The sequence below is a fragment of the Pneumocystis murina genome (genome assembly GCF_000349005.2).
Source record: "Pneumocystis murina B123 chromosome Unknown supercont1.16, whole genome shotgun sequence".
NCBI classification, from domain to species: Eukaryota; Fungi; Ascomycota; class Pneumocystomycetes; order Pneumocystales; family Pneumocystaceae; genus Pneumocystis; species Pneumocystis murina.
Genome location: NW_017802374.1, coordinates 1 through 27,122, shown reverse-complemented (window position 1 = coordinate 27,122; position 27,122 = coordinate 1). Strand labels below are relative to the sequence as shown.

The following is a 27,122-nucleotide window of genomic DNA, read 5'->3' as shown; positions in this document are numbered from 1 at the left end:
TTAAATAAGTATATAAAATATATAGAAAACAACAGACACTACCTTTTTCTATTAATAAATATATTAAGCTTATATTGTTATATTTTTTTAAATTTTAAGATAACTTAAGATTTTTAATCTTTAAAATAAGAAATAACTTATAAATAAAACTTTATTAGAAAACATTAAAACCCAAAAACCATATTGTGGAAGTTATTTTTTTTATCAAATTATACTTTTTGATATAAACGTCAGAACCGAATCTTATGAAAAAACGCCAATTTTCTATAAATTCAATAAGAATGTCTTTGTATTGGTACATTTTCAAGAAATATCACACATATTTAGGGGGTTATATATCTTTATAGAAACTATATAAGCTTTAAAATTTAATAATTAAACTTAATACTTTTCAAGTGATAAAAAAAATATAAAGATTCAAAGGATCAAGAAATCAATAAAATTAAAAATAATGCTCAGCGCTATTGATAAGATTAAAAAAAAAGCAAATCTTTTAATGGTAGATTTGTCTTTTTCTCAAAACGAGAAATTTAGAAATTTGTTTCGATTACCAGAGAATGAACAATTACAATATGAATTAACAGGAGAAATTACGGTTCCAGATACGGGGAATAAAAACATGTATCAAGGGAAGATATATGCTTCAACATCATATCTTTGCTTTATAAGTAATGATAAAAAATCCTGCAGCTTTGCATTTCCTTTTTCTACAATTCGAAAAGTTGAAAGAATAAGAACTAATGATTATATATTCATTTTGACGATTTTTACTTGGCATATGATGAAGGTTGTTATTTCTTTTATTGGAGTTCATCATAATTCTGAAGGTTGGTTCGAATTTTATATTTCGTTTTTAACTTATTAAGCATTTTGTAATTACCTTAAAGAAAGATTGAAATCAAGTATAGTTTCTATAAAAATGCTTAAGCCATTTCTATTGTCATGCTTTTCTGAACACATGCTTATGGATAAAAAATTGTATCAAAATTTCCCACTATCTACAGGACTTGGGTCTAATCCCAATTTTGGATACCCAGGAAGCCATAAAAAGTCATTTTTATTATCTATAAAAGTATATTTGACAGTATTAGGCATAAAGATGTAAATAAAATGCGTCTTTGGAAGGGATATTTGCAATTATATGGTAGAAATTTAACTCTTATACGCTTTCCAGATTTTTATAAACTTATTCAAATCGGCTTACCAAATAACCTTAGAGGAGAAATATGGGAGCTATGTTCTGGGAGTATGTTAATGAGATGGCTTCATGTCAACGAATATCAAAAACTACAGGAAAAATATCAAGGACAAACAAATCCTAGCATGGAAGAAATAGAAAAAGATTTAAACAGAAGTCTTCCTGAATATCCTGCTTATCAGACAGATGAAGGAAAAGATGCTTTACGTAGAGTTCTTACAACATATTCCTGGAAAAATCCAGAACTCGGATATTGCCAAGCAATGAATATTATAGTTGCTACATTTTTAATGTATACTTTTTATTATTTAATAAACTATTAATCTATATTAGCTATACTACAGAGGAACAGGCTTATTGGCTCCTAAACGCACTCTGTGACAATTTATTACCAGGATATTATAGGTGATTTGCATATTTAACTTTACAAGTATTTTTAACACTCTTATAGTACAACTATGTATGGGACATTATTGGATCAACGTGTTTTTGAGTCGCTTCTGGAGAAAACTATGCCTATTTTGTGGATGCATTTTTCAAAGTCAGACGTTCAACTTAGTTTAATAAGTTTGCCTTGGTTTCTTTCTTTATATATAAATTGTATACCTTTAGCTTTTGTACTTCGTATTTTAGATTGTTTTTTTCTTGAGGGTCCAAAAATATTATTTCAAATTGGTTTAGGTAGATAACCTATATTATAAAAGTTTAGTCTAAACTTAAATAGCCATTCTTAGATTAAATGGGGAAAAACTTTTAACTGTTAATGATGACGGTTCATTTATTTCTATCTTAAAAAAATATTTTCATACTTTAGACAAATCTGCATATCCTAATTCGTCAAATCTAAAGTATAAAAGTGTTACACATTTCCAAGAATTAATGATATGTGCATTAAAGGAATTTAATATTATAACGGTAGAATTAATTAACAAACAACGACAAAAATATAAAAATGAAGTATTAAATAATATTGAAGGGTTTGCAAAAAGAACCCAGTTACGAAACTTGCATAACACTGGACATTTAACTTCAGCCGAGATTAGCATCATTTATGATAGATTTTATTCTGCATTATTTCAAAGAAGAATTGGTCTCGGTCCTGTAAAGGCATATATGGATTATAATGCATTTAAAATATTCATATCCGGAATTACTAATTGGCCACAAAAAGATAAGATAACTGATCTATCGGATACGGAAAAACACGACATTAATGAATCTAATCATGTTTATGAAACTTTTATAAAATCTTTATTTTTAAAATGGGACAAATCTTTATCAGGACTAGCAAATTTACAAGATATTATATCAGGGATTGCCGAATTCAAATTTCTTGATTTAATGCATGCAATAGCATATTTTTTTGAATTATATGATTCAGATAATGACGGGAAAATAACAAAAGACGAAATTTTAAAAATGAGTGAATGTTTTTTATTTTTTATGCAAAAAGAAACTGATGATACTTATTTAAAAAGCATTAGTAATTTTATAAAAAACTGTTTTGAATATGCAGAAAAAAGTGACATGTTCATTGAAAATACTTCAATGCCTAATTTAAGTAAATCAGATGTTTCTAATAATTTGGCATTAAATCTTACGGAAAAATTATATATTACTCTTCCAATATTTAGAATGATAATACTGGTTGATGAATTACTGGAAAATTTCTTCGCCGTTAAATTTTCTTCTTTATTAGTAATAACTCAAATAAATAAAAATGATATTAAGTCAAATGGTATTCGTAGTTTAGTCAATTCTCTTATAATAGATGGTATGCGGGTAGCTAATGAAGTAAAAAAATGCATGGAAGATGCTCAAAAAGAGTTGGACGATGATATAAAATCTTATAATTCTCATTTATTACTTTACCAGAAGAAAAAGAAAGATGCAAAAACATTCAAGACAAAAGGCCCATTATAGTATTTAATTGATTTAATATTTCTATAAGTAAATTGACATGAATTATTAGATAAAGAATAATTCGATGACACGTTAACCACTTCTAAAAAAAGAAAATAAAGATTTCCTCTGATATACATTTCAACATCTTATCAAAATGGATAAACAAAAGACAATTTTTAGGGATAGCTTTTTGAATTTAATATTCCTATTTTAATTATAAAATAAAATTAAAATTCCACGCAATTTAGAATTTTTCTAAAAAGATTTAAAATATTATTTATATGAATTTCTTAATATCAGAGACATCCTATTTATGTGTATTATGTATATATTTAAAAATATGAAAATTTAAATAAAACTCATTTAATTATCATATCCTTCAAGAATTTCCCGTTTTCTTTTTGGTACTAAGGATTTATTAAAAACAGTATAGAATTTATACTTTGTTAAATTTACGCTGATAGGTTCTAGGGATAGGTTCAGGTGGAACATAGCCTAGTTTTTTTCGTATAGGAGGAACAAGAAAAAATATAATTGGGCCTACTAAATATAAATATAACAAAATAAATAATATTTTGTATACCTAAAGATCCAAGTAAGAAAGAATAGAAAATATGAGGTTTTTCTTCGGCTGTCTGATACTAATAAACATATCAATATATTAAAAAGACTTTTAAATCAAGAAAAAAACTAACTATATATTTTATAGAACCTGACCAAAACGATGTAATTGACGGCATTATTTATAGAATTAAATGTCAATAATTTAACATTAAAATAATTTGGAAACCCTAAAATAAAATACCCCGATTTTTCATTATTAAATAGTTTACTGTAAAAAATACTATATATATCTAAAATATTATTTATATTATAGATAATTGTTATTTCTTTAGTAGCTAATATATATTATTACTTTTTTCTTAAAATTATTTAATTTTAATTTGTTTCAAAAGACCTTTAGATAGTAACCAAATATTACCCGTATAGGAATCAACAACTTTTAAATCAAATCTATTTTTTTCTGAAATTGAATTGATTATTTCTTTTTGTAATTTTAGTTCTTTATTTGAAATATCATGTTTGTTATGCAAAAAGGTATTCGACTGAAATTGTATTACTTTCTCTTTAAAATCAGAATATAGACATCTTTGTAATTCATCAGCAGCATCTTTTGAAGTAAATTCAGAATTTTCATGTATTAAAGTGAAATTTTGAGTTTCAGAAGGAGTAAAAACAAAAAACGGAGGCTCATTAAATGACTGATTTGTAGCAGAACCAAGCATGTGATGCATAGTTTGAGCATATGAATCAAGGGTTCTTTCCTGAGGATATATTAGTATTGTAAATGAAAAAAATTTTAAAAAAATTCAAATAATTACAAGAAAATTATAACAAAATTGTCTTTAAAAACTAATCAATTATATAAATAATAAACATATGTTTCAAAAAGATATTAACAATAGATTTCAGCAGATTAAATAAAGAAAATAAAATAACAAAAGCCTTTACCTCTTGACGCCATTTAGATTCAAGTTCAAGAAGACGAAGAACTGCTTCTACACGTATAACGCTTATACCAAACATATCAGAAATTTCTCTTAGACTTTTTCCTTGTTTCCATTTCTCTCCAATATTTCTTCTTGCTTCAAGACTTAATGGAGGCTGTGGTTTAAATTTAGGATTCAAAGGATATGGATATTCTTTTTGATGAATAAAATTCGTACCAGCTTTAGATAATGGTTTTATATATTGACCACCTTCCATTGGATCTACAAGCCATTTAATATAATCGGATTGTTCAGAAAATCTCTTTTTATTTTGAATTTTTTTTTTATCATTGCTTTTTAGATTCCTATTTTCTTTCTTAGATCCTAACTTTGCGTTCTCATTGCATGCTTTCTCAGTATAAAAATGTCGAATTTTCTTTAAAATACATAAAGAAACATTTTCTAACCTTGACATAGTATTTGCTTGTCTTTTTCTTAATATCTTTAAAATCATAAATTAAAATCAATTATTAAGCAAAACTCTTTATTTATTATGTAAGGACTAAATTTCTTATTAAAGTTTATAAATTGTTTTTTTAGTAAAAAATTCAAAAAAAGTTAAAAACCGACCTTAAAATATATCAAAAAAAACATATGTTATATAAAAATGATTCAGACCATGAGTTTTCACAGGAAAGTCAGGGAGAAATAGATAATAAAGGCGAAGACCTTTCTATGTCTGACAATGATAGTGAAATTAGCACAGAAATAGAGATAGAAAATGAAAAAGATTTAATAGATGATAGTTCAGGTGGATTTTATGATCATAAGGAAAGCGTATATTGCCTAGATATGAGTCCAGTAGACGAAGACATTATTGTAAGTGGAGGAGGGGATGATGTGGCATATATTTGGCGTATATCGACAAGAGAAAGATTGTGTAAATTAACTGGTTAATAATTTTTAAATATTATTATGAAGAAATAATTGATATTTTTAGGACATAAGGATTCGGTTACAGTATCATCATTTTCATATGATGGAGAGTATGTTGCTACAGGTGGTATGGATGGGCAAATTTTAATTTGGAGGTATAAAAATAACGGAGAACTTGTTACAACATTAGAAGGAGGCGATGAAATTCTTGTAAATATGTTCCAGTAGTTTCTTAAAAACTAAATCAATCATTTAGTGGGTCCAATGGCACCCAAAAGGCAACATTCTTCTTTCCGGTTCGAATGATGCAAATGTTTGGATGTGGAAAAGTATTTTTTTCCAGAAAAAGAGAGTTTAACGTTGATAAAGATATATAGTTCCTTCTGGAAATGTGCTGCAACTATTTAGCTTCCACAAAAAACCAGTAAATGCGGGATCTTTTACTCCTGATGGGAAAAAAATAGTTACGGCATCAGAAGATGGTTCGCTAATTATATGGGACCCCAAAAATGCATCAATAATTCACAAAATAACATCAAGTGATTCGAGATTTGACTGTGGGGGACTTACATGTTTAGCGTATAATAAAGAAGGCACAGTAGTGGCAGTGGGAGGAATTAGTGGAAAAGTAAAAATAATAAGTCTTATTAGTGGCGCTCTTTTAGAAAACCTTAACGAACAAAAAGAAAGTATTGAAAGTATTTCATATTGCGATGTGTATTTTTCTTTAAATAATTAAAATTCTGGAATAATTTTTTATATTAGACTTCCAATAATAGCATGTGCTAGTATCGATGGTACAGTAGCATTATATGACACTTTTACATATAAATTAAGAAATGTATTGGCTCATGATGTAATTTGTATATATATTGTCTATTCTATTAATATTTCTTAGGGTGCAGTTATTTCTCTTACTTTTATCTCTAATACACCTTACCTCATTACTGCATCAACTGATCGAACAATTCGAAGATGGGATGTAAGAACCGGAAAATGCTTAAAACAATGTTTTGGACATCGCGATTCTATTTTATGTATGTGTTCTAGCTTAGATGGGAAAACAATTATAAGTGGTGGTGATGATAAATCAATATTGGTTTTTAAAATGACATCATAATGTTTTTGAAAACAAAACATATCATATAATTTATTTATTTAATTTAATTTATAGAACACAAATTCGACAATTCACTATCATTTAACTTAAAAATGTGGAATTTAATTAAAATTAAATCAGTTGTTTAAATATTTAATTTGTATGCACAGCTCTAGAATTTGTTTAATATCTTATATTTTATATTCATTGTTATTTAAACTAAGAATTTTTCAGCAACAATTTCTTCACACCATTGAAAGGCAAGATCATTAAATGTTTCAGGTTGCTCAAAAGCTTTTGAAAACAAAATTGACTCAAATATCACTAAAGAGTTTAGCTAATATATGGACAATAGATTTAGACATACAACATGCTTTAAAAACAAATGGATATTTCTTCTTTTTCGCGAGTTCCCTTGAAATATAATTAGGATATATATATATATATATATATAATTACATAGTTAAATCATATGTTTTTAAAGAATTTCCTATTAAGAAGATATTACAAAGCCTCTTTAATGTCCAGTTTTTCTTAAACAATGTTTCATACATTGATATAGGACAGTGCGGCATATAAAATATAACAGGCTGTTTTGCATCATAAAGATCCTAAAAAAATTACAACATTATATTATTAAAAGAAAGATTTACTGATGAATTTTCTAAATCAAAGTCAATATTAAGTTCTTTTAAAAACTGGCAATCTAAAAAGGTGAAAACAGGATCATATGCTTCCAATTTTCCTTTAAATCCTATTTTTTCAACAATAAAACAAATATAATAAAAAAAAATACCAAGATTTTTTGATATTTCAATTCCAAAACAAAGCTGAGTCAAACTTCGCGAATTATTCTGAAAACTTCCCAATCCCAACATTACTAAACGAGAAATCTTATCTAGTTTTAAAGATATTATTCTAGAAATAGAATCCAGCACATATAAATAAGGAGAATTATTAAATTAAGAAAAATAATACCCGAAGCAAAACAATAAAAACTTGATTCAATTAATTTTTCTGTCTGTTTTTTATATTCAGAAAAAAGACATTTTACGTTCTTTTTTTCTTTTTTTTTCCTTTTTTTACAGCAAACATAATGAAACTCCTCTGAATTCATCATTTTTTTCTCTAATTATTTTTCCTCTATATCTAGAAGTTTATGTAGTTTTATGAAATAATCTTAAGTTTTTAACTTCGTTTTAAAACTTTTTAAAAAAATGAACCTTTATAAATTTATTAGGATATTTTTTGGATTAATATTAGTTTTTGGAATTAAGCTAATTTTAGGAAAATCTTTTACGGGAGATAAGTTGCTGATTGTTCATAATTCAGATATATCTTATAATGATTTTTCGCTTTTTTTTGATTCTTTTAAAAGTATGTAATATATTATTAAAAAAAAAATATTAAGATATTAAGTACGGGGGTACAATCTAACATTTAAGGATCCTGAGATAGATAGTATATCTCTTTTTAAATATGAAAAACGTATTTATGATCATCTTATTTTATTTTTGACGAAGGAAAAAAATATCAGTAGATAAGCTTTTATATTAAAATAAAGATCCGTATAAGCTAATATTTTAAAGAAATTGAATACTATTTACCCAATTCCAAAATTTATGAGTTTATTGATCAGGGTGGAAATATTTTAATTGCTACTTTGTCTACTGCACCGAAAAATATTCGTAATTTCACATCTGAATTGGGGATTTACTTAGCAGAACAAGATACTCTTGTTGTAGACCATTTTTCATATGATAAATCTGATTCTCAGAAACATTCTTTGCTTCTTATTGACAATTTTAAAAAAAACAACTATGTATTAAGTGACGAAGTTATTAAAGGACCTCCAATACTTTATCGAGGGATTTCCCATTTTTTAGGAAATGGGCAACTTATTGTCCCTATTCTTACTACTGGAAGAACAGCATATAGTTATAATACAAAAGATGAATCTAATTTTGTAAAAAAGCCATGGGTAGCAGGTAGCCAAACATATCTTATAACAGGTTTCCAAGCAAGAAATAATGCGCGAATTATAGTTACAGGGAGTATCGAAATGTTTTCTAATAAGTATAAAAATTATGTTGATATTTATTTTGAATTGACATTTTTAGTTTTTTTAATTCATATTTTAAAAAAAATCTAAAATTTGGGAATCAGAAATTTGCAGAGGATATTACTGAGTGGCTTTTTCAAGAAAAAAGTGTATTAAAAGTGGTTTCAATAAAACACAATCTTGCACATAAAACATTAGATACAAATCCACCTAATATTTATAAAGTAAAGGACAATGTGGTATGTATGATTAAATAGAAAGTATAACTGAAGGGAAAATATACTAGACATTTGAAATCACACTCTCGCAATACAAAAACGGTTTATGGATACCTTTTGTTGTTTCAGATATTCAGTTAGAGCTCATTATGCTAGATCCTTATATAAGAACAGTTCTTAAAGAAACATCTAGAATCCCAAACTCATCTATTTACTCTACCACTTTTTCTTTACCTGATCATTATGGTGTCTTTCATTTCAAAGTAAATTACAAAAGACCTGGTTTATCATATATAGAAGAACGATCTACTGTAACTATCAGGCATTATAGACATGATGAGGTTAGTTGACATTGATATATATTAATATTTAATATCACTAGTTCCCGCGATACCTTTTCGTGGCATTTCCTTATTATGTAGGAGCTACTACAACAATATTCTCATTTCTTTTTTTTTGTTTTATTTGGCTTTTTGATATAAGTTTAAATAAAAAGGTTATGAAAAAAAATCAATAAAAGGTTATATACATATATATATATGTATTATTGAAAGAAATATGTTAAAAATAGATAAAACAATGCAATTTAATTTTTTATATTACTAACCATTTCTTTTTTAATAATTTAACTTTTATCTTATACCTTATAAGATTGAATTTTTAGATAAGATTAGAACTTACTATTGATCTTAATAAAAAAAGTCCAACAATAAGTAAAAAAATAGTTAACAATAACTGAAATTTATTGAAACTAGGATTGAGAACATCAAAAGAATTACTTGGAGTAACATATGTAAAGAAAATATCATGGCCATACGCCAATATTAATGATGTACTTTCTAGTAATGTTGGGCTAGACAATATATTTTTTATTCCATAAACCTATTATAATTATAAAGAATAATATAGCTTCTATATATATACCTCATTCTTACAACTGATTATAATTTTTGAATCTATGAATAAATTTACGTCATATGGAATTAGCCCTTTAATTGATTCCGATGGGATTTTATTGCTCGTCAAAATTGGTCTTTGAGGATCAAGTAGTTTTTTAGGAATTATAATAATTTGGTTAGAGTCGATATAAGAAATAATATCTCGTGATGTAATTCCATATCGTGTTAATACACTAGTGAATGCATGGATTCGACGTGGATAAAGATATGCTTGAGATATTACAAAGGGCAAAGGAATATTATAAATTGAAGTAGAATTTTCTCTAACTAATTTTAAAAGAGAATTATTATAGAAAAAAAATACCCCTTATTTCTCTTATTTCTTGTTTCACTTTCATATAATTCTGAAATAACAATTTGATACCCTTTTGTAGGTTTTTCTATCCAAAACTGATATACTATCCAATTTTCTGTTAATAATATTTCTACTCCCTTTGAAATATCAACACTATTATAATGATTAGTATGTAATATCATTCCTTTAACCATATCTATTAAATAAATGTTCAATTTTGAATCTTCTTCGTTTCCCGTTGCAACTGCTAAAAAGTGAGAATTTAAATACTTGTATAACACAGAGCGATCCCCAAGAACACGTCCAATAGATGCTATTTTTTCATTTTTATTTCTAAATGATAGAGAAATGATGGATTCAGAAGAAGGAAAATCAATAGTCCATGTAACGTTAGCATATAAATTCTAATAAAATTAAAAATATTATAGTATTTTAAAGAATATTCTGCCTTAAAATCCAGAAAATATCCTTCTAAGGTATTTAGATTCTTAGTAGAAAAATATATATTAGATAAATTTTCTAACATAGAAATAGGAAGAGCTTTTGAAGTATCGTATAAAAGCTTAACCTTTTTAATAGTTAAATAACCAGTGAAAAAGAATTAAAATATTAACCTTTTTGTCTTCTGTTATTCCAACTATAATATTTTCATTGGAGTCATTTGTTGAAATATGATCTAAGATAAAAGAATTCTTAATGTCATTATCAACCTTTTTAAAATTTATTATTTCTCCAGTTAGGCCATTTATTCTCCAAAAGTGCATATCTTGAAAACTTCTCCCAAGAACTGCAATAACAGGAATGTCATTTAATGTTTTACTTTTTTTAATAATCCATAAGCCTTTATAATCAAATTTGTTTCCTAAATTATTTGACCATATAATTATACCAGAAAAAAAAGGATCCAACGCTAATATCTTTCCTTTAGAGGTAATGACAATAATAATTTGCTTTAAACCAAATACGTTTTTTCGTAGTCTAGTTTTTTGTATATTTGATGTATCTTTATATTTCTTTGAAAGCTTTTTTCTAATAGATGAAACTATATATTTTATAATTTCTTTTAATTTATTAAAATGCCTAATAATTCTTTTTATATAAATAGAAGGCAAAAAATTTGATTTCTTTAAAGAATCATTTTCTATTAAAACTATATGTTTTTGAGGAAGCTGAAAGAATTCTGCGTGAATTGAATAAGACAAAGATTCTTCGCGATGCCATAAAATAGAAGATTCTTTCACCATATAAATTACTCCATCTGACATTACTACAACTGATTTTATCATAGTTGAATTATCTTTTTTTTGAAAAAAATTTGATATAATTTGTTCAAGATGAGAATGGGATTGATTTTGAGATATATTCCATGTATTTAAAATAGAATTGTTTTTATCTCCATATGTATCTATAGTTATAGAACCGAACTTATTGATATATGAATGAATATAAAAAATATTAAATGCATAAATTGTAGCAAAGAAACATGATGTAGCTGATATTGATGATATTTCATACAATTTTAAAATCGAAGAATTTGATTTAAAAGAAAAAACACTTGCCCATGTCTTTTGATAAGAATTAGAAGTGAAATGAAGCAAAATAGACGGAGAAATCACATTAGAATGCTCAGATGAATATAATTTAACGGAACTAAAGGGTATCTAAACAGATTAACTTGAAAACATAAATATAAAAATATACTTCTATATTTATAATATGAGTAATATTTCGATCAAAATCATATATAGAGAGAGAGCTAGAAATACTAGAATTTCTCCATACTATTATAGGTAAAGGAGAACTTCCTACATAGATAATATCATCAAGTTTTGATATTGAAAATAGATAATTTGATGCTATCTTATTCCCAGTTTTTCCATCCAATTTTGAAACTGATATAAAATATGTATTTGATGATACTCTCGATTCGACAACATATACAAATGAATTGGATATTGACAAAAATATTGGTAGTCTCTCTCTATAAAATTAGCTTTTTAAGAGGAAAAAATATAAATACACGTTCTTTCCGTAACACCAGATTTGAGATCCCGTGTTACTATCTAAAAAATATATCGTATTTGATGTCAAAAGTATAATATCTTTATTTGATGTTATATTATTTTCAAAAATTTTAATAACATATCTATTATCTAAAAAAAAATTCTGAAGTGTTTCTTCCCAAATTAAGAAGCCGGTTAATGCATTCCATGCTCTAACGTTTGACGAATTAGAAAGAGAAATAATTTCTATGTATTAAGTTATATTTTTTTTATAAAATTTCACATGATTACTTGAATCTAATGGTTTAATCGCATTGATAGGATCATTCTCCGCATATTTTTGTCTCCAAACTAAAGATATATGATAAGGAAAACTATTTAAATCTTCCAAAAAGAGATTACCTAAACTACCATCTTTACTGTTAATAGCAGCAAGAATATTTTTTTCTGTTGCTAAATAAATCAAACTATTTTGATAAGAAATAGGTTTGTGAAAAAAAATCGATTCTTTTAATGGAACACCAATTAAAGGAATATGAAAAGTAATTTTATCATTTTCATAAAAAGTTGCTCGAATTGATGACAAAAAAGCAAAAATAAAAAATAAATACAGAAATTTAGACATCCCCATTATAGAAATGTGTCCGCTAAAACATATATTATTTCGTTTTTTTTTGAAATGATTTATTCATTATTGAAAAGTAATATACTCGGTAAAAAATTTAATATTATAATACTATATATAATAAAATATAGAAAAAATTAGAAAAAATAATACTATTAAATACTATTTATTTTCTTAATTTCAATTTATTAATATATATTTTTTGCTATTATGTTTTATATATTAATTTTTATGAATGTTTGTTTAAAATATTTTAAGTTTTTATAATATAATTCGATTTTTAAAACTTTAGTTATTTTTCTTAATAAAGCTATCTCAAAAAAATTATTATATATATATAATTTTTGATATTTTTCTTATTTTGTTTAGTGTATTTGTTTTTAAATTTTATAACTGCTTAAAATTTGGTGTCATAAATAAAAATATTATAATAGCCTTTTTTTAGATAAAAAAGTCAATATATATGATTTAAATTTTTGATTTTTATTTTTTATTAATTCATAAATTAAATTTATAACATCAAAATTAAATAATTATTAATATTTTTGATAATAAATTTATCATAAAAATAAAAATTTCATTTAGAAATAAATATATAAATATCAAATATATTCTTTGTTATTATTAATTTGAAATATTTCTATTTATTATGTTTTATATTATAATAAGATTACTTTTTAGTAAGATAGATATATACAAAAATTCAAATTTGATATTTTAAATTATCAATATCTAAAAAAGTCATCTTTAATTATAAAAACTGGATATTTTGTCTAATAAACGAAAGAAAACTAAAAGCTTGATGTTTTTTAGAATTTTATATTAAAAATATTATCTTTTTATATTTATCTTTAAAATAGCACCCTATAAATTGAATAAATTATAGTATTTTTTTAAAAATTAAACGTTTAGATTTATAATTTTGTTATTTAAATAGTAAAAAAATCAACTATTAAAGAGCTAAATAAGAAATACATTAAAAAATAAAAAAACGATCTGTTAATATCTTTAAAATAGACTTTAATTTATAAAAAAAACTATAAACAAGGTCCAACTACTATTTTTACTCAATAAAGAATTCATTTATATATAATGTATTTCAGTAGAAAATTATTATCTTCGGAAAAATAATATATAGAAAGAAACATAATTGATGAAACTTACAAGTTTATATGTGACAGAAATGTTATTACATTGAAAAAATATTGTTTAAAGATATTACAAAAGTTTAAAGAATAATAATGTTATATCAATTTGAAGCGGAGAACTAAGACTTAAATAATGAGTTTATAATGAAATTATTATGAAAAAAGCTAATCCTTCTATAAGGAAGCCAAATTATAAGAAATAGGAGTTTAAAAACTATAGAAAAAAAATTTGTTAAAAAAAAACAAATAAAAATATTCTAATTTAACTAACTGTAAGGCAATCTATACAAATTAAAAAAAGAATAAAAAACATTGATGCATATTTCTATAAAAATATCTTTAAAGCAGTACTTTTAAATAGACAAGAAAATCAAGAAATTATTAAAACAAACAGTTTTATATCAAATATATAAATTTCTCTGCATTTATAAATAAATATTTGAGTTTTATATCTATCTATTATATATCTATCTATTATATATATATATAATTCATTAGTTGTAAGTTATTTTTAAAATTATTTAAATTATAAAAATAAGAAATTTATAAAATATTTTTTAAAGTAAATATTTTAAAAAAAATATCATTTAAAAAATCTTTAAACCCAAAAAATATAAAAAATAGATTTTAATTTTATATTACTCTTACTAATATTTATTTTATTTCTATTAAAATGATTTTTTATTCTAAAAATTAAGAAATCTTAAATATTAATAGAATTTTTAGGCATTTTTTAATTCTAAGCTTTATTTTTATAGTAAAAATATATTATATTCATGTTTATATTGTATTTTTTAAATTTTTAAATATTTTTAAACCTTTAAATTTATTTTTATAAAAATAATTAAAAACTATTATATAATAATATTTATTTTTAAATAGTTTGTTTTTTTATAATAATTTTTTAAACATTCAAATTAATAAAATAAAAATTGTTATATGTTTTAATTTTTATGATTTTAACAGTTTTAAATAAAAAACGATGTTTCCAGGTTATCTAAATTAAAATATCAAAATTAAATTTTTTTTTAAGAAAATTATCTAAATGAAATTATAATTTATGATTAATTTTTATTATATAATCATAAATCAATGTTATAAAAGTAAATTCTTACATTTCAAAATAATATTAAATTGAAAATTTGAATTCTTTAAAATACTATATCATAATTTTGCCAAAATAAAATTAAAAAGAATATATTTATCTATATTATACTTATATTTTAATTACAATCATTAATTATAAAAATAAATGTTAAAGACAACTAAAAATTAATATTTTTAATATATTTTCATCTCATGAAATTTTTAAAATTAATATGTTAATTTGCTTTTGTATCTCAAATATCATATTTTAATTATTACATTTGTCTAAAATCTTAGAATTATCTCTTTCATTTATATATATTTTCTATAATCATCTAAAAAATTTTTACTATTTATTTATATAAATATTTTAATTAATTTTTATCTATTTCTTCAACCTTGGAGTAGTCCTCGCCATCAATAGTATGGTTATCATATTCGTTGTTCTTATTTACATCACTTCTAATTGTTTTTTCAAGAATCTCGTTATCATCAATTTTTATCTTTTTGATAATATGTTCATCTTTACTTTCCATAAAAATAGATGAATTTTTATGTAATTCTATAATATTTTTTTTTTCCTTAAGAATTTCTTCATATACTAAAAGCTCTTATTAATCTATAAAAAAGTAGAAATAATTATCACATTCAAGTTCTTCAGTCATTCTAGGAATAAATGAACTAAATTCAATGTTCTCCATTGCTTTTAGAACATCGGAAGGAAGGATTACTTTTCTTGAAGAGAGTTTAGAAAGATCAAACGCACTATAATTATTAGATAAAAACAATAAATATCATTAAAAAAGAACGCAGCAGAAAGATAGTTAATAAAAACAGACGATCCTCTTATTAAAGCAGTTATTGCATCTTTTTGAATGCTTGTATGTTCTGGAAGCACTTTTTTTGCTAATCTTAAGACAACGGACCTTGGAAGATTTAAATCCTACAATATGATTAATTTTAATAGGATTTAATAAAGGTAAAACTTGCATCTATGGAAACTGTTACACTCTTTTTCTTAGAAGAAATTGATGCAGGAGAAAGATGCAATTCATTAGAAGAATCATGTTCATTAGTCATAGAATTTTAAACTAATTTTATATTAAATAAAAATAATAAATTATATTTTTAGAATTAATTTTTGTTCGAAATTATTTTACCAAGATCATAATAAAAAAATATCTATAAGAAAAATAACATTATATTTTCATTTTTTCTTTTAAAAATTAAATATGTTATTTTATTTTTTCAATTTATATATTTATCTATATATATACATATTTATATTTAAAAAAAACTAAATGAATTTATATTTATATTAATAATAATCATTTTAAAACAAACAAAAGCGAATAATTATATGATTTATTAACAATAATTTAACATTATCTTAAATCCCTGATTTATTTGTTTATATTTATTTTTAAATTTTAAAAACAAAAAAGCTTTATCTTTTTAAATTATATTAAAATAATTCCTAATAAATTTTAAAAATATTTCTTTAGAATTAATATTAATACTTTTTCACAGATATCAAAGACTCTAATATCAGAGTAATTCATATTTAAATAGAGTTATTAATTATTTGGGTACATCAAAGATATAATATTACCAGTGCACTTGAATGTTATGAACTATCTAAATAAATTTTCAGACCAAGTTCAATTGATGGAACGGGCAGAAGATAATAAAGTTGTGAAAGAAAGAATATCGATGAAAAATATATCACAAGTTCAGCCATCATTTGAGAAAGAACTATCAAAAATGAGGGTATAATATTTATTATTTTTATATATTATGGTAATTAATTATAAACTTATAGTTATTAACATTACAAACATCTTTTTTACGCTCTGGAGCTTATTTTATGTAAGTGAATATTATTAATTTTAGATGTATATTAATAACTATTAGAGGTACACAACAATCAGGTAAAGCTTTATATGAAGTATCTGTAAATTTTCAACATGTAAATCCTAAAGATTCTTTTTTATGTGGATACCTTCATATTCAAGGCTTAACTAAAGACAATTCATCTTTAACAACGTATTTTGAAGGAGAAATCATTGGGCCAAAATATGGGTTTATTACTAAACGTCCGGAATGGGGTTCTACTGAGAAAATAGATCTTCAGCATTGGATAAGATTTCAAGCTTTTAGACCATTTGCAAAAAATATTAAAAAGCCGGATTTTAAATGTAAATACGAATTATTTAAAGATCATGTTTTCATGAGATGGAAGGAAATGTATATAGTTTCTAAAAATGACAATGAACAAGTATCGGATTATGGTATAGCTCTTAATGGAATAAGCTATGCAGGCTTGTAAGATTTTTTTAATATTTTATTAGCATTCTTATATTCCTCTCTAGTTATTACATATGTTTTCAGCAATCTATGGGAAATATATCAGGAATATATTATCACAAAAATTCTGAACAGTAAAATAGTGTTATGTAGTGATTATAAATTAATTCTAAAAATAGATTTCAACAACTTACTCTCCAACATGATGGCAATAGAACTTTTTCTAAATTTGAATTTAGATAATTATTTCTAAATAAATTAAAAAATATATTTCAAATGAAAATGAATCTTAAATTTTTTTAAAACTTTTTTTGGTTAAGCTATTTTTCTTATGAAACCAAATAATCCATGAATTTCTAAAACATATATACATTTCCATATATACGGATCATTATATTTTATATAATATTACAATTTTTCTTTAGATCTATAATTAATATATTTTGTTTTATAAATTGCGGGAATTTTTTTTTTAAAAAATGATAATTTCGATATTTATTTATAAACAAAACGTAGGAAACAGAGATAATATGCTATATAGCTCTTTTTTTTTTTGATATAATTTTTTTAAAAATTAGATTCTAATTTTAATATTTTTTCCAAAATAATGTTCGTATTAAAAGATTTTACATGACTTTAGACTAAAATTATTTTTTCTATTAGAATTTTAAATGTTTATACTTATAATTTCCAATACAATTTTTTCTAAAACCATTATGATATTTTTTAGCAAAATTTTCAAGTATATTTTAAATTAATATATTTTTATAAAATTTATATAAACATTAGATTCAAAAATCAAAAAACCCAATTTTTTTAAAATAACCTCATGATATATTTATTAACTTATTTATATAGAAAAAATAAATTTTTGACGAGCCTTAAATTATATCCAATATTTAAGAAATTCGAAAAAAAAATTTAATGTTAAAAAAAATATTTTAATATTAAGAAAAATAATTACAGAAAAGATAAACAGTGAATATAGTTGTTATGAAATGCTATAAAAATAATATAATAAATTTAATTGTATTAAGTTATTACATTTTTTTAAAAATACTATCAAAAATGAACAAAACATATTTGTCATTGATTATTTTCAAATAGTATTTTATAAAGAAAACATTTTCAAGTTAAATAGTTGCAATAAATAAATTAAATTAATTAAATAAAATATTAAATTATAAAAAATATTTTATCGCTATTTTCCGAAATATCAGATAATTTTAACGTATTTATAAAAAATATTAATATCTTAGGCGGATATTTACTTTTTTTTTTTAACACTTTCTTTAGAAAGATATGAGGTTCTCTTCCTTATTGCTTCTATCCTTTACGTTTATAACTCAATATACAAAATCCAATAAACTTCCTGGTTTAAATAATACGGCAAAAGATTCAAACTCTAATTATGATCCTTCACACATAAAAGTTATTGAAACGGATTTTGAAAAATCTCTCATAGATGACTCTGAATATAGAGTTATTAAGCTGAAAAATGGTCTAGAAGCTATATTGGTCAGCGATCCCCATGCACAAGTATCATCCACAGCTCTATCTATTCGTATAGGACATAGATACGATCCTGTAAGCTTATAGAAGCTTTTTGATTTATAAAGGCCTTATATTGCATATTAGAAAGAATTTCCAGGATTGGCGCATTTATGTGAACATTTGCTTTTTATGGGCACAAAAAAAGTATTATTATATTGATATTAATTTATTATCATTTTTAACATAGATAGTATCCCGGGAAAGATAGTTATAATCGTTTTCTTCATAGTCACGGTGGTGCTTACAATGCATATACATCTCTTGATCGTACATCCTATATGAGTGATGTTAGTCCAAGATATCATTATGAACAACTTGATAGAATGGCTAATTTTTTTATTGAACCCTTATTCTTAGAAGACGCAATAGAACGCGAAACGCATTCTGTTAACTCGGGTATTTTTTAAATAGCTATACAAATGACATTAATAAATATAGAATTTGAAATGTATAGTACTCGTTATGTTAGAGCTAGATATCAGATTCTTTGCCACATGTTTGGTAATTCCAGTTTTTTTCCAAGGTTTACTACAGGCAATCGTCAAACATTATTTTCCGGACCTAGAGCCAGGAATTTGAGCACTAAACAGGCTCTTCATGATTTTTTTAATAAATATTATCGTCCTCATGATATGAAGTTGGCCATATACGGAAACGGTATGGAAGTAGATTCTGTTCATAAGCCTTTTTAATAAATATATCTATAGAATCACTTGATGTTTATCAAGAATGGGCACAAAGTACATTTGGTCAGATTCCAGATAGAGGTGTAAGAGTTGATAAGGATATAAATCCATTTTCTTTTCTACCTAAGGTGAGATAGGATTTTTTTTAAATCTAATTATTTATATGTAGCATCATTTTTGGTTTGGTTATCCTGATATGTCTCCTGCCTTGTCTCTGGTTTTTTTCGTCCCAAGCTCTGGAATTCACTATAAATCTATCCCTTATCATTATCTAGATTATGTTTTTAGTTGGTCATTTAATCATGATATTTTTATTTTTAATAGTATTATTAGCTTATCCAGGGCATAAGAGTCCTTTGTATTATTTTTCGAGACTGTCATTAGCTTCAAGCATCGAGTAAACACTTTCTTTTTTCATATAGTTCTCTTAATATTTTTATAGACTTTCACTTATGCCATATTCTCAGTCCTTCAACCTCCTCTTTGTGAATTTCGTACTCTTACCTTTGGGAAAAGGTATTTTTTTCTAATTCTAAATGGAATGCTTAACTAGCCTTACTTAGCACTGTACACGGAGGTGATTGGAGAGTTTTTCAAATGTTTACAATTCTTCAAAGGTTTTTTATTATTTTAAATAAAAAATTATTCTAAAAAGATTTATCTAGACACCGGGCCAAATGAAGAAGTTTTTGAAGAAATAAGGAAAGCTCAAAGGAATGAATTTCTTTATTCTTTTAAAGGTACACCTTTTAATTATGCTGAGGATCTATCCGTGACTTTGTTGTCTGAATCTTTTCCTCGTAAACATGTATTAAATAGATTTTATCTAAAGGAATATGACAAAGAGGAAATTCTTGATTTTTTTTCTTATTTGAACCCTCATAATTTTATCTCTTTTGTAAATATGAATAAGAAATTTAATGAAACTGAGCCTTTTTATGGTATACCTTACCTGAAAGAGCATTATAGTGAAAAATTTATAGAGGTAATAAAATGTTTTGTTAATTACTATTAATTATATTAGAGCCTTAAAAATCCTTTGCCTACTAAACTACAATATCCTCCTAAGAATGTTTATATTTCTACTAATATTCAGATTACTATGGAAAAATTAAATGAAGTAAACTAATATAATATCATTATATTATTTCTGATGATTATTAGACTCTATCTAAACCGGATATTTTAAGAGCGTCACCTATTACCACTCTTTGGTATAAACATGGCAGTTTTTTTTACTGCCCATATGGGATTATACGTGTTTTATTAAGAAGGTAATATTATAGAATTAATTATACTATTAATCTTATTTTGTCTAGTCAGTTTATTAGTTCAAGTCCAACAAATCTTTATAAATTAAGGTATATGCTCAAATAATATTAAATTATTTCTTATAAATAATAGATTTCTACAAGTCCACTTATATACGTCTTTGTCATATAGTTCTTTCTATACTACCATGGCTGGCTTAGATTTTAGTATTACAACTGTAACACAAGGAGTTCTGATATACATTTATGGATTCTCGGATAAAATTATGGAAATCTTTTCTAAAATTATAGCTCTTTTTAAAGATCTATCTATTACTGCTCAAGAGTTCGGACGTCTGAAATCGGTTATTTTTACTAGTGTTGCACATAGATCTATAGGGGAACCTGGTACAATTGTAGATAGTGAAATTGACGATATTCTCTTTTCAGAAAAAACACCTTTAGTTAATTTGGTACTATTGTCAGAACGTACTCTATTATTTTTTATGGAACATAGTCTCTAACATTATATATAGAATTTTTTCATCCTGATATTGCTGCTTTTTTTTATGATTTTCTGTCCAATCTTCATATTGATGTTTTAATAACAGGAAATGTTCCTCCACAAGTAAGTAGAATTTTTAATAAAATTATATTATTGAACTTATAGGATGCATTGCACGTTTTTTATATGATGGAAGCAGTGTTTCATGCGCATCCTTTAACACCTTCCCAATATATTAATAACCGTGCAATAGATCTAGATAGCGGTTACTAAAATTATTTGTATTATTATATATAATAACATAACATCTTAGGTTCTGATTATTATTATACTCAAAAAATGTATAATAAAGAAAGAAAATCTGCATTGCTTGTGTATCTTCAAGTCGCTGAATCCAATAACATGAAAAGGGTACAGATGCTTTATTTATTATTCACGATCCTGCGTGGTTTTTTCTTTAGCCAAATGAGAACAAAGGAGCAATTAGGTTATTATGTGACTTCTAATGTAAGAATTTCGAAAACCATTCTAGGGTATTTTTTTATTTTATTTATATATTATACTTAATTTCATAGAATCTCTTTTTTAATTCAAAGCGAAAGACAGCCACATGTGTTACACTCTCGATTTGATGCATTTTTTGATAATTCTCTTGATATACTCCTTAATATAACGCCTAAGGAATTTGATTACTATTTAGATGCGTATAATGTCATGTTTAAACGTACTCCTATCGAAATTTCCTCTGAAACTTCTCGTAGTTGGATTAGCATAATTGAGGGTACTTATGTTTTTGAATATGGTAATTTTTTCTTAAAATTATTTTTATATAACATTTTTCATAGATAAACCTGATGACCCTATTGAATCTATAAAACTCCAAGATATTATAGAACTATTAAAAGAACTCCGTGCTTCTAAAAAGCGAATTTCATATTATGCATATTCTCAGATTAACTCTGATATTTATAATGTTTTTGATATGCCAATTAGTAAACTTTCTAAGTATTTAGCTTCTAAAGGAGAAAAAATTTCAGAGGAGGAACTTCATGAATATGTATTACTTTCTCATAATGTTTCGAGTTTTCGAGCTAATTTGTTTGGACATTTAATCAAGAATAAAGATAATGATACAGCAGAATCTTTTCTTAATGAGACATTTCAATTTCTTCAACACCTGTATAACAATGAAAAAAAAGAAATCCTTAAGTCTTACACTTTAATTGAGGATATAACATATTTTAAAGCTAACATGTCCTTATCTTCAGGTCCTATTCGTAAATCATTATGGAGTAAATATTATAGATAAAAATAGCTTTTGGAATCCTAAAATAAATACATATTTTATTATTTTTTCTAGTTTTATTTTTTATATAAATTAAATTTTATACTATAAACTAAACCTTATATTACAAATATCAATTTTAATTTATTTCTATTAATTCTTATCTGGATTAGGGTTAATATAAAGTTTTTGATATTTCGATAATTATCACTCCAATAAAGCTTGCAGTTTACGACCAGTATTTCTCCTTTACTTAACATTTATTCTGACAACTGGGATATTACTTTTCTTGTTTTTCTATTTCTTTTTGATATATAATCAATGAAAAGTGCATCATTTACGTTTTTTGCATATTTAGGTTGTATTTTGGTAGCCGCTCTAGAAAATGCAATGATATCGGACATAAATGAACAAGGTAAGCTTTTTAAAAAATTTAAGTAGTTGTGATTCATTTTCCCATTTTCATTTTTTTTCTAAAAAGAGGAGTATTTAAACCAGATTTAACTAAAAAGCATTCAAAGTGAAATAAAAATGATATTTTAGTTAATTTTAACTGTTCATGTGAAATCTTTTTATCACTTTATTGCTTTTTAATTTAGATTTTATACCTTATTCATCTAACATAACATTATATTTTCCTTTTTTGAGCCTTTACTTATTTTTTCCAGAACATCAAGTGATAGAGTTATTTAAAAATGAAAGACCATTAAGATTGAGAAAGATAAGGGGTTCTAAAGATACTTGGAATAGAAGATTCAATAAGGATTCTAATATGGACTATTTTGAAAATTATCCGGGAGTTGATTATTTTAGAAAAGATGATTATGAAATTTTTTTTCCTGAAGACTATCCTCAAGATAACCAATGGGTTGAGGAAATTACCCAGGAAAGGGCGGTTATGGCACAGCCTGTTAAGAGGAAAGCAGAAGAGAAAACACTAGGAAATTATGAGATTAAGGAGGAACACGTCTTGGGTTTAATTGTGAAAAGTGATTATACTGATGATGCTAAATGCAAGGAAAAGCTCAGAGAATATTGTACCGAATTGAAGAAAATAGATGATAAATTAGAAAATGTGGATCCTAAAGTTAAAGGATTTTGTGAAAATGGAAAACAAGAAGAAAAATGCAAAGGCCTGAAACAGAAAGTTGAAAAGGAATTAAACGAACTAAAAGCAAAACTTGATGAATTACTAAAAAAATCCATAGATAATAAAAATTGTAGGAAATATGAGGATATATGTATATTTTTAGAAGATGTAGATCAGAAAAATGTTAAAGATAAATGTAGCGAGTTGAGAGATAAATGTTATAAAAAAAAGCGTCAAGAAGTAGCAGAAGAAATTCTTTTTAGAGCTATTAATGGAACAGTTGATGATGAAAATATATGCAAACAAAATATACAATTAGTTTGTCTAAGATTAAGTAGATTCAGTAATGAATTAATGTTATTATGTCTTAATCTGGACTATACTTGTAAAAATCTTAAAAAGAGACAGGAAGATATTTGCAATCTTTTAAATACAGAACTCAATGATAATCAATTACAGGGAAAGTGTTATGAAAGGCTTGAAAATTGTTATTTTTATGAACAAAGTTGTAAGAATACAAAATGTGATCAGGTTAAGAATCAATGTAAGGGAAAAGATGTTACATACAAAGCTCCAGGATCAGATTTTACTCCAGTTAGACAAGATCCATCATTGTCGGAGAAGATTGGACTGAAAGATCTTTATAAAAAACTGGAAACTAAAGGAATTATTATTGATAAATTAGAAGTGGATACATTAAGAAAAACAAAAGATATTTTAAAATATATATTGCTAATCTTAAGTTATGACGAAAATGATACGGATCTAGAAAAAAAATGCGCTAAAGCATTAAGCAAATGTAATACTTCTAAGTACCTGAATTATAAATTTGAAGAATTATGCAATAAACAAAATCTAGTCGAATGCAAAAAATTAATAGATATGAAAGACAGATGTATGACTCTTAAATTAAAACTCTATATGAAGGGTTTGTCTACGGAATATGAAAATAAAGATTCAGAAATTTTTTCATGGAAAAAACTTCCAGAATTTCTTAGTAGAAAAGATTGTATAGAGTTAGAATCGGAATGCTTTTATTTAAAAACAGCTTGTGACAATAAAATTGATAAAGCATGTAAAAATCTAAGAGCAGCATGCTATAAAAAGGGACAAGATAGGATGTTCAATAAATACTTTCGGGAAGAATTGAAACAGTTTCTTGGTAATTTAAAATTTAGTTTTGATTATAATGAATGTCAAAAATCAGCAATAGATGGTTGTATAAAGCTTAAGAAGAATATGAAATACCTTCAAAATTGTCTTCAACCAAATGAACTGTGTTTTAAACTTTTTGATGATATTACTATTCATTCGAAAGAATTAGATGTACTTTTAAATTCAAGAAGAGATTTTCCAGAAGAGGAAGATTGTGTTGAATTGGAGAAGGAGTGTCATGATTTTAAAAGTATTCCATATTTCAATAATCTGAAATGTAATACATTGAATAGGCGGTGTGAATATTTAAGAGTTACAGAAGAATTAAGAAAAAGATTATTAAAAAGAGAAGATGATCTATTAAAAACTCAAGAAAATTGTAAGGCAGGATTAAAGGAAAAATGTAAGGAATTATTTAGAAGAGGAAAGAATGAGTTTAATGTTTCGTGTGCTTTACCAGAAGAAACATGTGAATTACTAGTAGAAAAAACAGATTTTGAGTGTCTTGTGCTTAAAACTAATATGAAAAAAAAAAATATTCTAAAGAATATTGAAGAAGGAAATGAAACATTTGTTAAAGAAATTTGCATGTTATGGAATCCATATTGTCATCAATATATGGAAAATTGTCCAGATAGATTGAAAAAAAATTTTGAAAATCCCACTGAAAAGGGACTCTGTTTACAACTTAAAGAGAAATGTGATCCATTTTGGAAGAAGTTGCAATTGGAAAATGAGTTGACGTATGAATTGAAAGGTAGTTTAAGTACGGAAGATGAATGTAAAAAAGCATTAGGAAAGTATTGCACAGACTGGGAAAAAGGAAAAAATCAAACACTGATTAGTCTATGTAAAGATAAAAATAATTCAACTAAAGATGTCAAAAAAGAAGTTTGCGATAAATTAGTTAAAAAACTAAAAGAGAAATGTCCTACTTTAAAAAGTGATCTAGAGAAAGCAAAAAGTGAATTGAAGGAGAAAAAGGATAAATACGAAAACCTGAAACAGGAGGCAGAAGATTCTATGAGGCTAGCTAAATTACTATTATCAAGACCTAAGAAAGACGGGCAAGGTGCAGCGCCAAGTCTACAGAATAGCAATGCTGCTGCACCAACGCTACAGCCAGTAAGATCATCAGGATCAACACAAGTATTACCACAACCAAAAAGTTTAAGAGGATCAGATCCTACACAATATAGAGCGACAAACACAAGTGGAACTCTGGGTACATCAGGTGGAATGACAAACACATCAGGAAGTGCAATAAATGCAACAACAAAACTTACACTTGTTCGAAGAACATTTGTATATGGAGGGGCATCAAAAGCAGAAACAAACGCATTTGATGCAACAGCAAGAGCATTCGAATTGTATTTAGAATTGAAAGAGGAATGCAAAGGTTTGCAAGTAGATTGTGGTTTTAGAAAGGATTGCCCGGAGTGTGAAGCGGCCTGTACAGAAATAGATGAGTTGTGTGAAGGAATAGAAGGATTAAAAGTTACACCGCATCATACGGTGACATCAACGGCGACACAGACAACGACGACGACAGCAACGACAACGACGACGACGACAACAACGACAACGACAACGACGACAACAACAAGGACAACGACGACGACAACGACGGCAACGACGACAGAGTCGGTAGATGGAGGGAAGGTAACGGAAGAATGTACATTAGTTCGGACGACAGATACATGGGTGACGAGTACATCGTTGCATACGAGTACGATGACAAGTACATCTACAGTGACATCTACGGCGACATTGACGTCGATGCGAAAATGCAAACCTACGAGATGTACGAGTGATTCAAGTAAAGAAACAGAAACACAAAAAGAGGAAGAGAAAGAAGAAGAAGTGAAATCAAATGAGGGGATGAAAATGAGAGTTCCAGAGATAGTAAAAATAATATTATTGGGAGTGATGGTTATAGGAATGTTATAAAATGAATAAAAAAAGCCATTAGAATGAAAGTCTACATATATCCATTGTTCATATATGATATAAAAGATGTAGAAGAATGATGTATAAATTTTTAATAAAGCATCAAGAATCGCGAATTGAAATTTTGATTATTTTACCCCGCAATTTTACCCTCACAATTTTTTACCCCGCAATTTTGCTTTAGGGTTAGGGTTAGGGTTAGGGTTAGGTTAGGGTTAGGGTTAGGGTTAGGGTTAGGGTTAGGGTTAGGGTTAGGGTTAGGGTTAGGGTTAGGGTTAGGGTTAGGGTTAGGGTTAGGGTTAGGGTTAGGATTTGG

The 27,122-nt window shown here is 25.4% G+C and overlaps 11 protein-coding genes across 11 annotated transcripts; 6 read left to right on the top strand and 5 right to left on the bottom strand.

The window, feature by feature from the left end:
- Positions 1-451: 451 nt before the first annotated feature.
- On the top strand, positions 452-3,229 carry PNEG_03463 (hypothetical protein; the record flags this gene model as incomplete). The annotated part of the gene is made up of 7 exons (XM_007877362.1): positions 452-827; positions 867-1,050; positions 1,092-1,490; positions 1,532-1,603; positions 1,650-1,879; positions 1,923-3,120; positions 3,171-3,229. Coding segments are annotated over 7 exons (2,460 nt in total). The 3' UTR covers positions 3,172-3,229.
- Positions 3,230-3,466: 237 nt separating this feature from the next.
- On the bottom strand, positions 3,467-3,843 carry PNEG_03462 (hypothetical protein; the record flags this gene model as incomplete). Its single annotated transcript, XM_007877361.1, has 4 exons — positions 3,467-3,510; positions 3,560-3,643; positions 3,687-3,744; positions 3,799-3,843. 4 exons carry the CDS (start codon positions 3,841-3,843, stop codon positions 3,467-3,469), a joined length of 231 nt encoding a protein of 76 aa, XP_007875552.1.
- A 189-nt stretch (positions 3,844-4,032) lies between these two features.
- On the bottom strand, positions 4,033-5,107 carry PNEG_03461 (hypothetical protein; the record flags this gene model as incomplete). Its single annotated transcript, XM_007877360.1, has 2 exons — positions 4,033-4,428; positions 4,616-5,107. 2 exons carry the CDS (start codon positions 5,105-5,107, stop codon positions 4,033-4,035), a joined length of 888 nt encoding a protein of 295 aa, XP_007875551.1.
- A 124-nt stretch (positions 5,108-5,231) lies between these two features.
- Positions 5,232-7,045, top strand: PNEG_03460 (hypothetical protein). The gene is made up of 6 exons (XM_007877359.1): positions 5,232-5,545; positions 5,594-5,739; positions 5,786-5,858; positions 5,907-6,246; positions 6,295-6,385; positions 6,428-7,045. Exons 1-6 carry the CDS (start codon positions 5,248-5,250, stop codon positions 6,647-6,649), a joined length of 1,170 nt encoding a protein of 389 aa, XP_007875550.1. The 5' UTR covers positions 5,232-5,247; the 3' UTR covers positions 6,650-7,045.
- On the bottom strand, positions 6,766-7,786 carry PNEG_03459 (hypothetical protein). The gene is made up of 5 exons (XM_007877358.1): positions 7,425-7,786; positions 7,282-7,382; positions 7,088-7,239; positions 6,996-7,042; positions 6,766-6,952 (listed from the first exon to the last, which is right to left on the bottom strand). The coding sequence occupies exons 1-5, from the start codon at positions 7,504-7,506 to the stop codon at positions 6,843-6,845; spliced, it is 492 nt and encodes a 163-aa protein (XP_007875549.1). The 5' UTR covers positions 7,507-7,786; the 3' UTR covers positions 6,766-6,842.
- Positions 7,787-7,845: 59 nt separating this feature from the next.
- Positions 7,846-9,425, top strand: PNEG_03458 (hypothetical protein; the record flags this gene model as incomplete). The annotated part of the gene is made up of 6 exons (XM_007877357.1): positions 7,846-8,005; positions 8,048-8,164; positions 8,218-8,704; positions 8,749-8,929; positions 8,977-9,249; positions 9,291-9,425. 6 exons carry the CDS (start codon positions 7,846-7,848, stop codon positions 9,423-9,425), a joined length of 1,353 nt encoding a protein of 450 aa, XP_007875548.1.
- A 64-nt stretch (positions 9,426-9,489) lies between these two features.
- Positions 9,490-12,797, bottom strand: PNEG_03457 (hypothetical protein; the record flags this gene model as incomplete). Its single annotated transcript, XM_007877356.1, has 10 exons — positions 9,490-9,544; positions 9,590-9,790; positions 9,833-10,130; positions 10,172-10,566; positions 10,611-10,730; positions 10,777-11,823; positions 11,864-12,143; positions 12,183-12,411; positions 12,457-12,516; positions 12,568-12,797. Coding segments are annotated over 10 exons (2,902 nt in total), but the record flags the coding sequence as incomplete, so codon positions are not given.
- A 2,468-nt stretch (positions 12,798-15,265) lies between these two features.
- On the bottom strand, positions 15,266-16,137 carry PNEG_03456 (hypothetical protein). The gene is made up of 4 exons (XM_007877355.1): positions 16,015-16,137; positions 15,834-15,967; positions 15,671-15,789; positions 15,266-15,625 (listed from the first exon to the last, which is right to left on the bottom strand). The coding sequence occupies exons 1-4, from the start codon at positions 16,102-16,104 to the stop codon at positions 15,399-15,401; spliced, it is 570 nt and encodes a 189-aa protein (XP_007875546.1). The 5' UTR covers positions 16,105-16,137; the 3' UTR covers positions 15,266-15,398.
- Positions 16,138-16,544: 407 nt separating this feature from the next.
- On the top strand, positions 16,545-17,574 carry PNEG_03455 (hypothetical protein; the record flags this gene model as incomplete). Its single annotated transcript, XM_007877354.1, has 5 exons — positions 16,545-16,794; positions 16,847-16,893; positions 16,939-17,349; positions 17,397-17,465; positions 17,511-17,574. Exons 1-5 carry the CDS (start codon positions 16,654-16,656, stop codon positions 17,572-17,574), a joined length of 732 nt encoding a protein of 243 aa, XP_007875545.1. The 5' UTR covers positions 16,545-16,653.
- A 1,012-nt stretch (positions 17,575-18,586) lies between these two features.
- PNEG_03454 (hypothetical protein) lies at positions 18,587-22,656 on the top strand. The gene is made up of 19 exons (XM_007877353.1): positions 18,587-18,918; positions 18,970-19,029; positions 19,077-19,281; positions 19,324-19,542; positions 19,593-19,699; positions 19,741-19,858; positions 19,905-19,968; positions 20,014-20,087; positions 20,135-20,188; positions 20,237-20,556; positions 20,596-20,691; positions 20,736-20,845; positions 20,891-20,932; positions 20,976-21,310; positions 21,358-21,449; positions 21,492-21,591; positions 21,640-21,859; positions 21,902-22,128; positions 22,172-22,656. The coding sequence occupies exons 1-19, from the start codon at positions 18,634-18,636 to the stop codon at positions 22,633-22,635; spliced, it is 3,192 nt and encodes a 1,063-aa protein (XP_007875544.1). The 5' UTR covers positions 18,587-18,633; the 3' UTR covers positions 22,636-22,656.
- Positions 22,657-22,932: 276 nt separating this feature from the next.
- PNEG_03453 (hypothetical protein) lies at positions 22,933-26,806 on the top strand (the record flags this gene model as incomplete). Its single annotated transcript, XM_007877352.1, has 2 exons — positions 22,933-23,026; positions 23,280-26,806. 2 exons carry the CDS (start codon positions 22,933-22,935, stop codon positions 26,804-26,806), a joined length of 3,621 nt encoding a protein of 1,206 aa, XP_007875543.1.
- Positions 26,807-27,122: the final 316 nt, after the last annotated feature.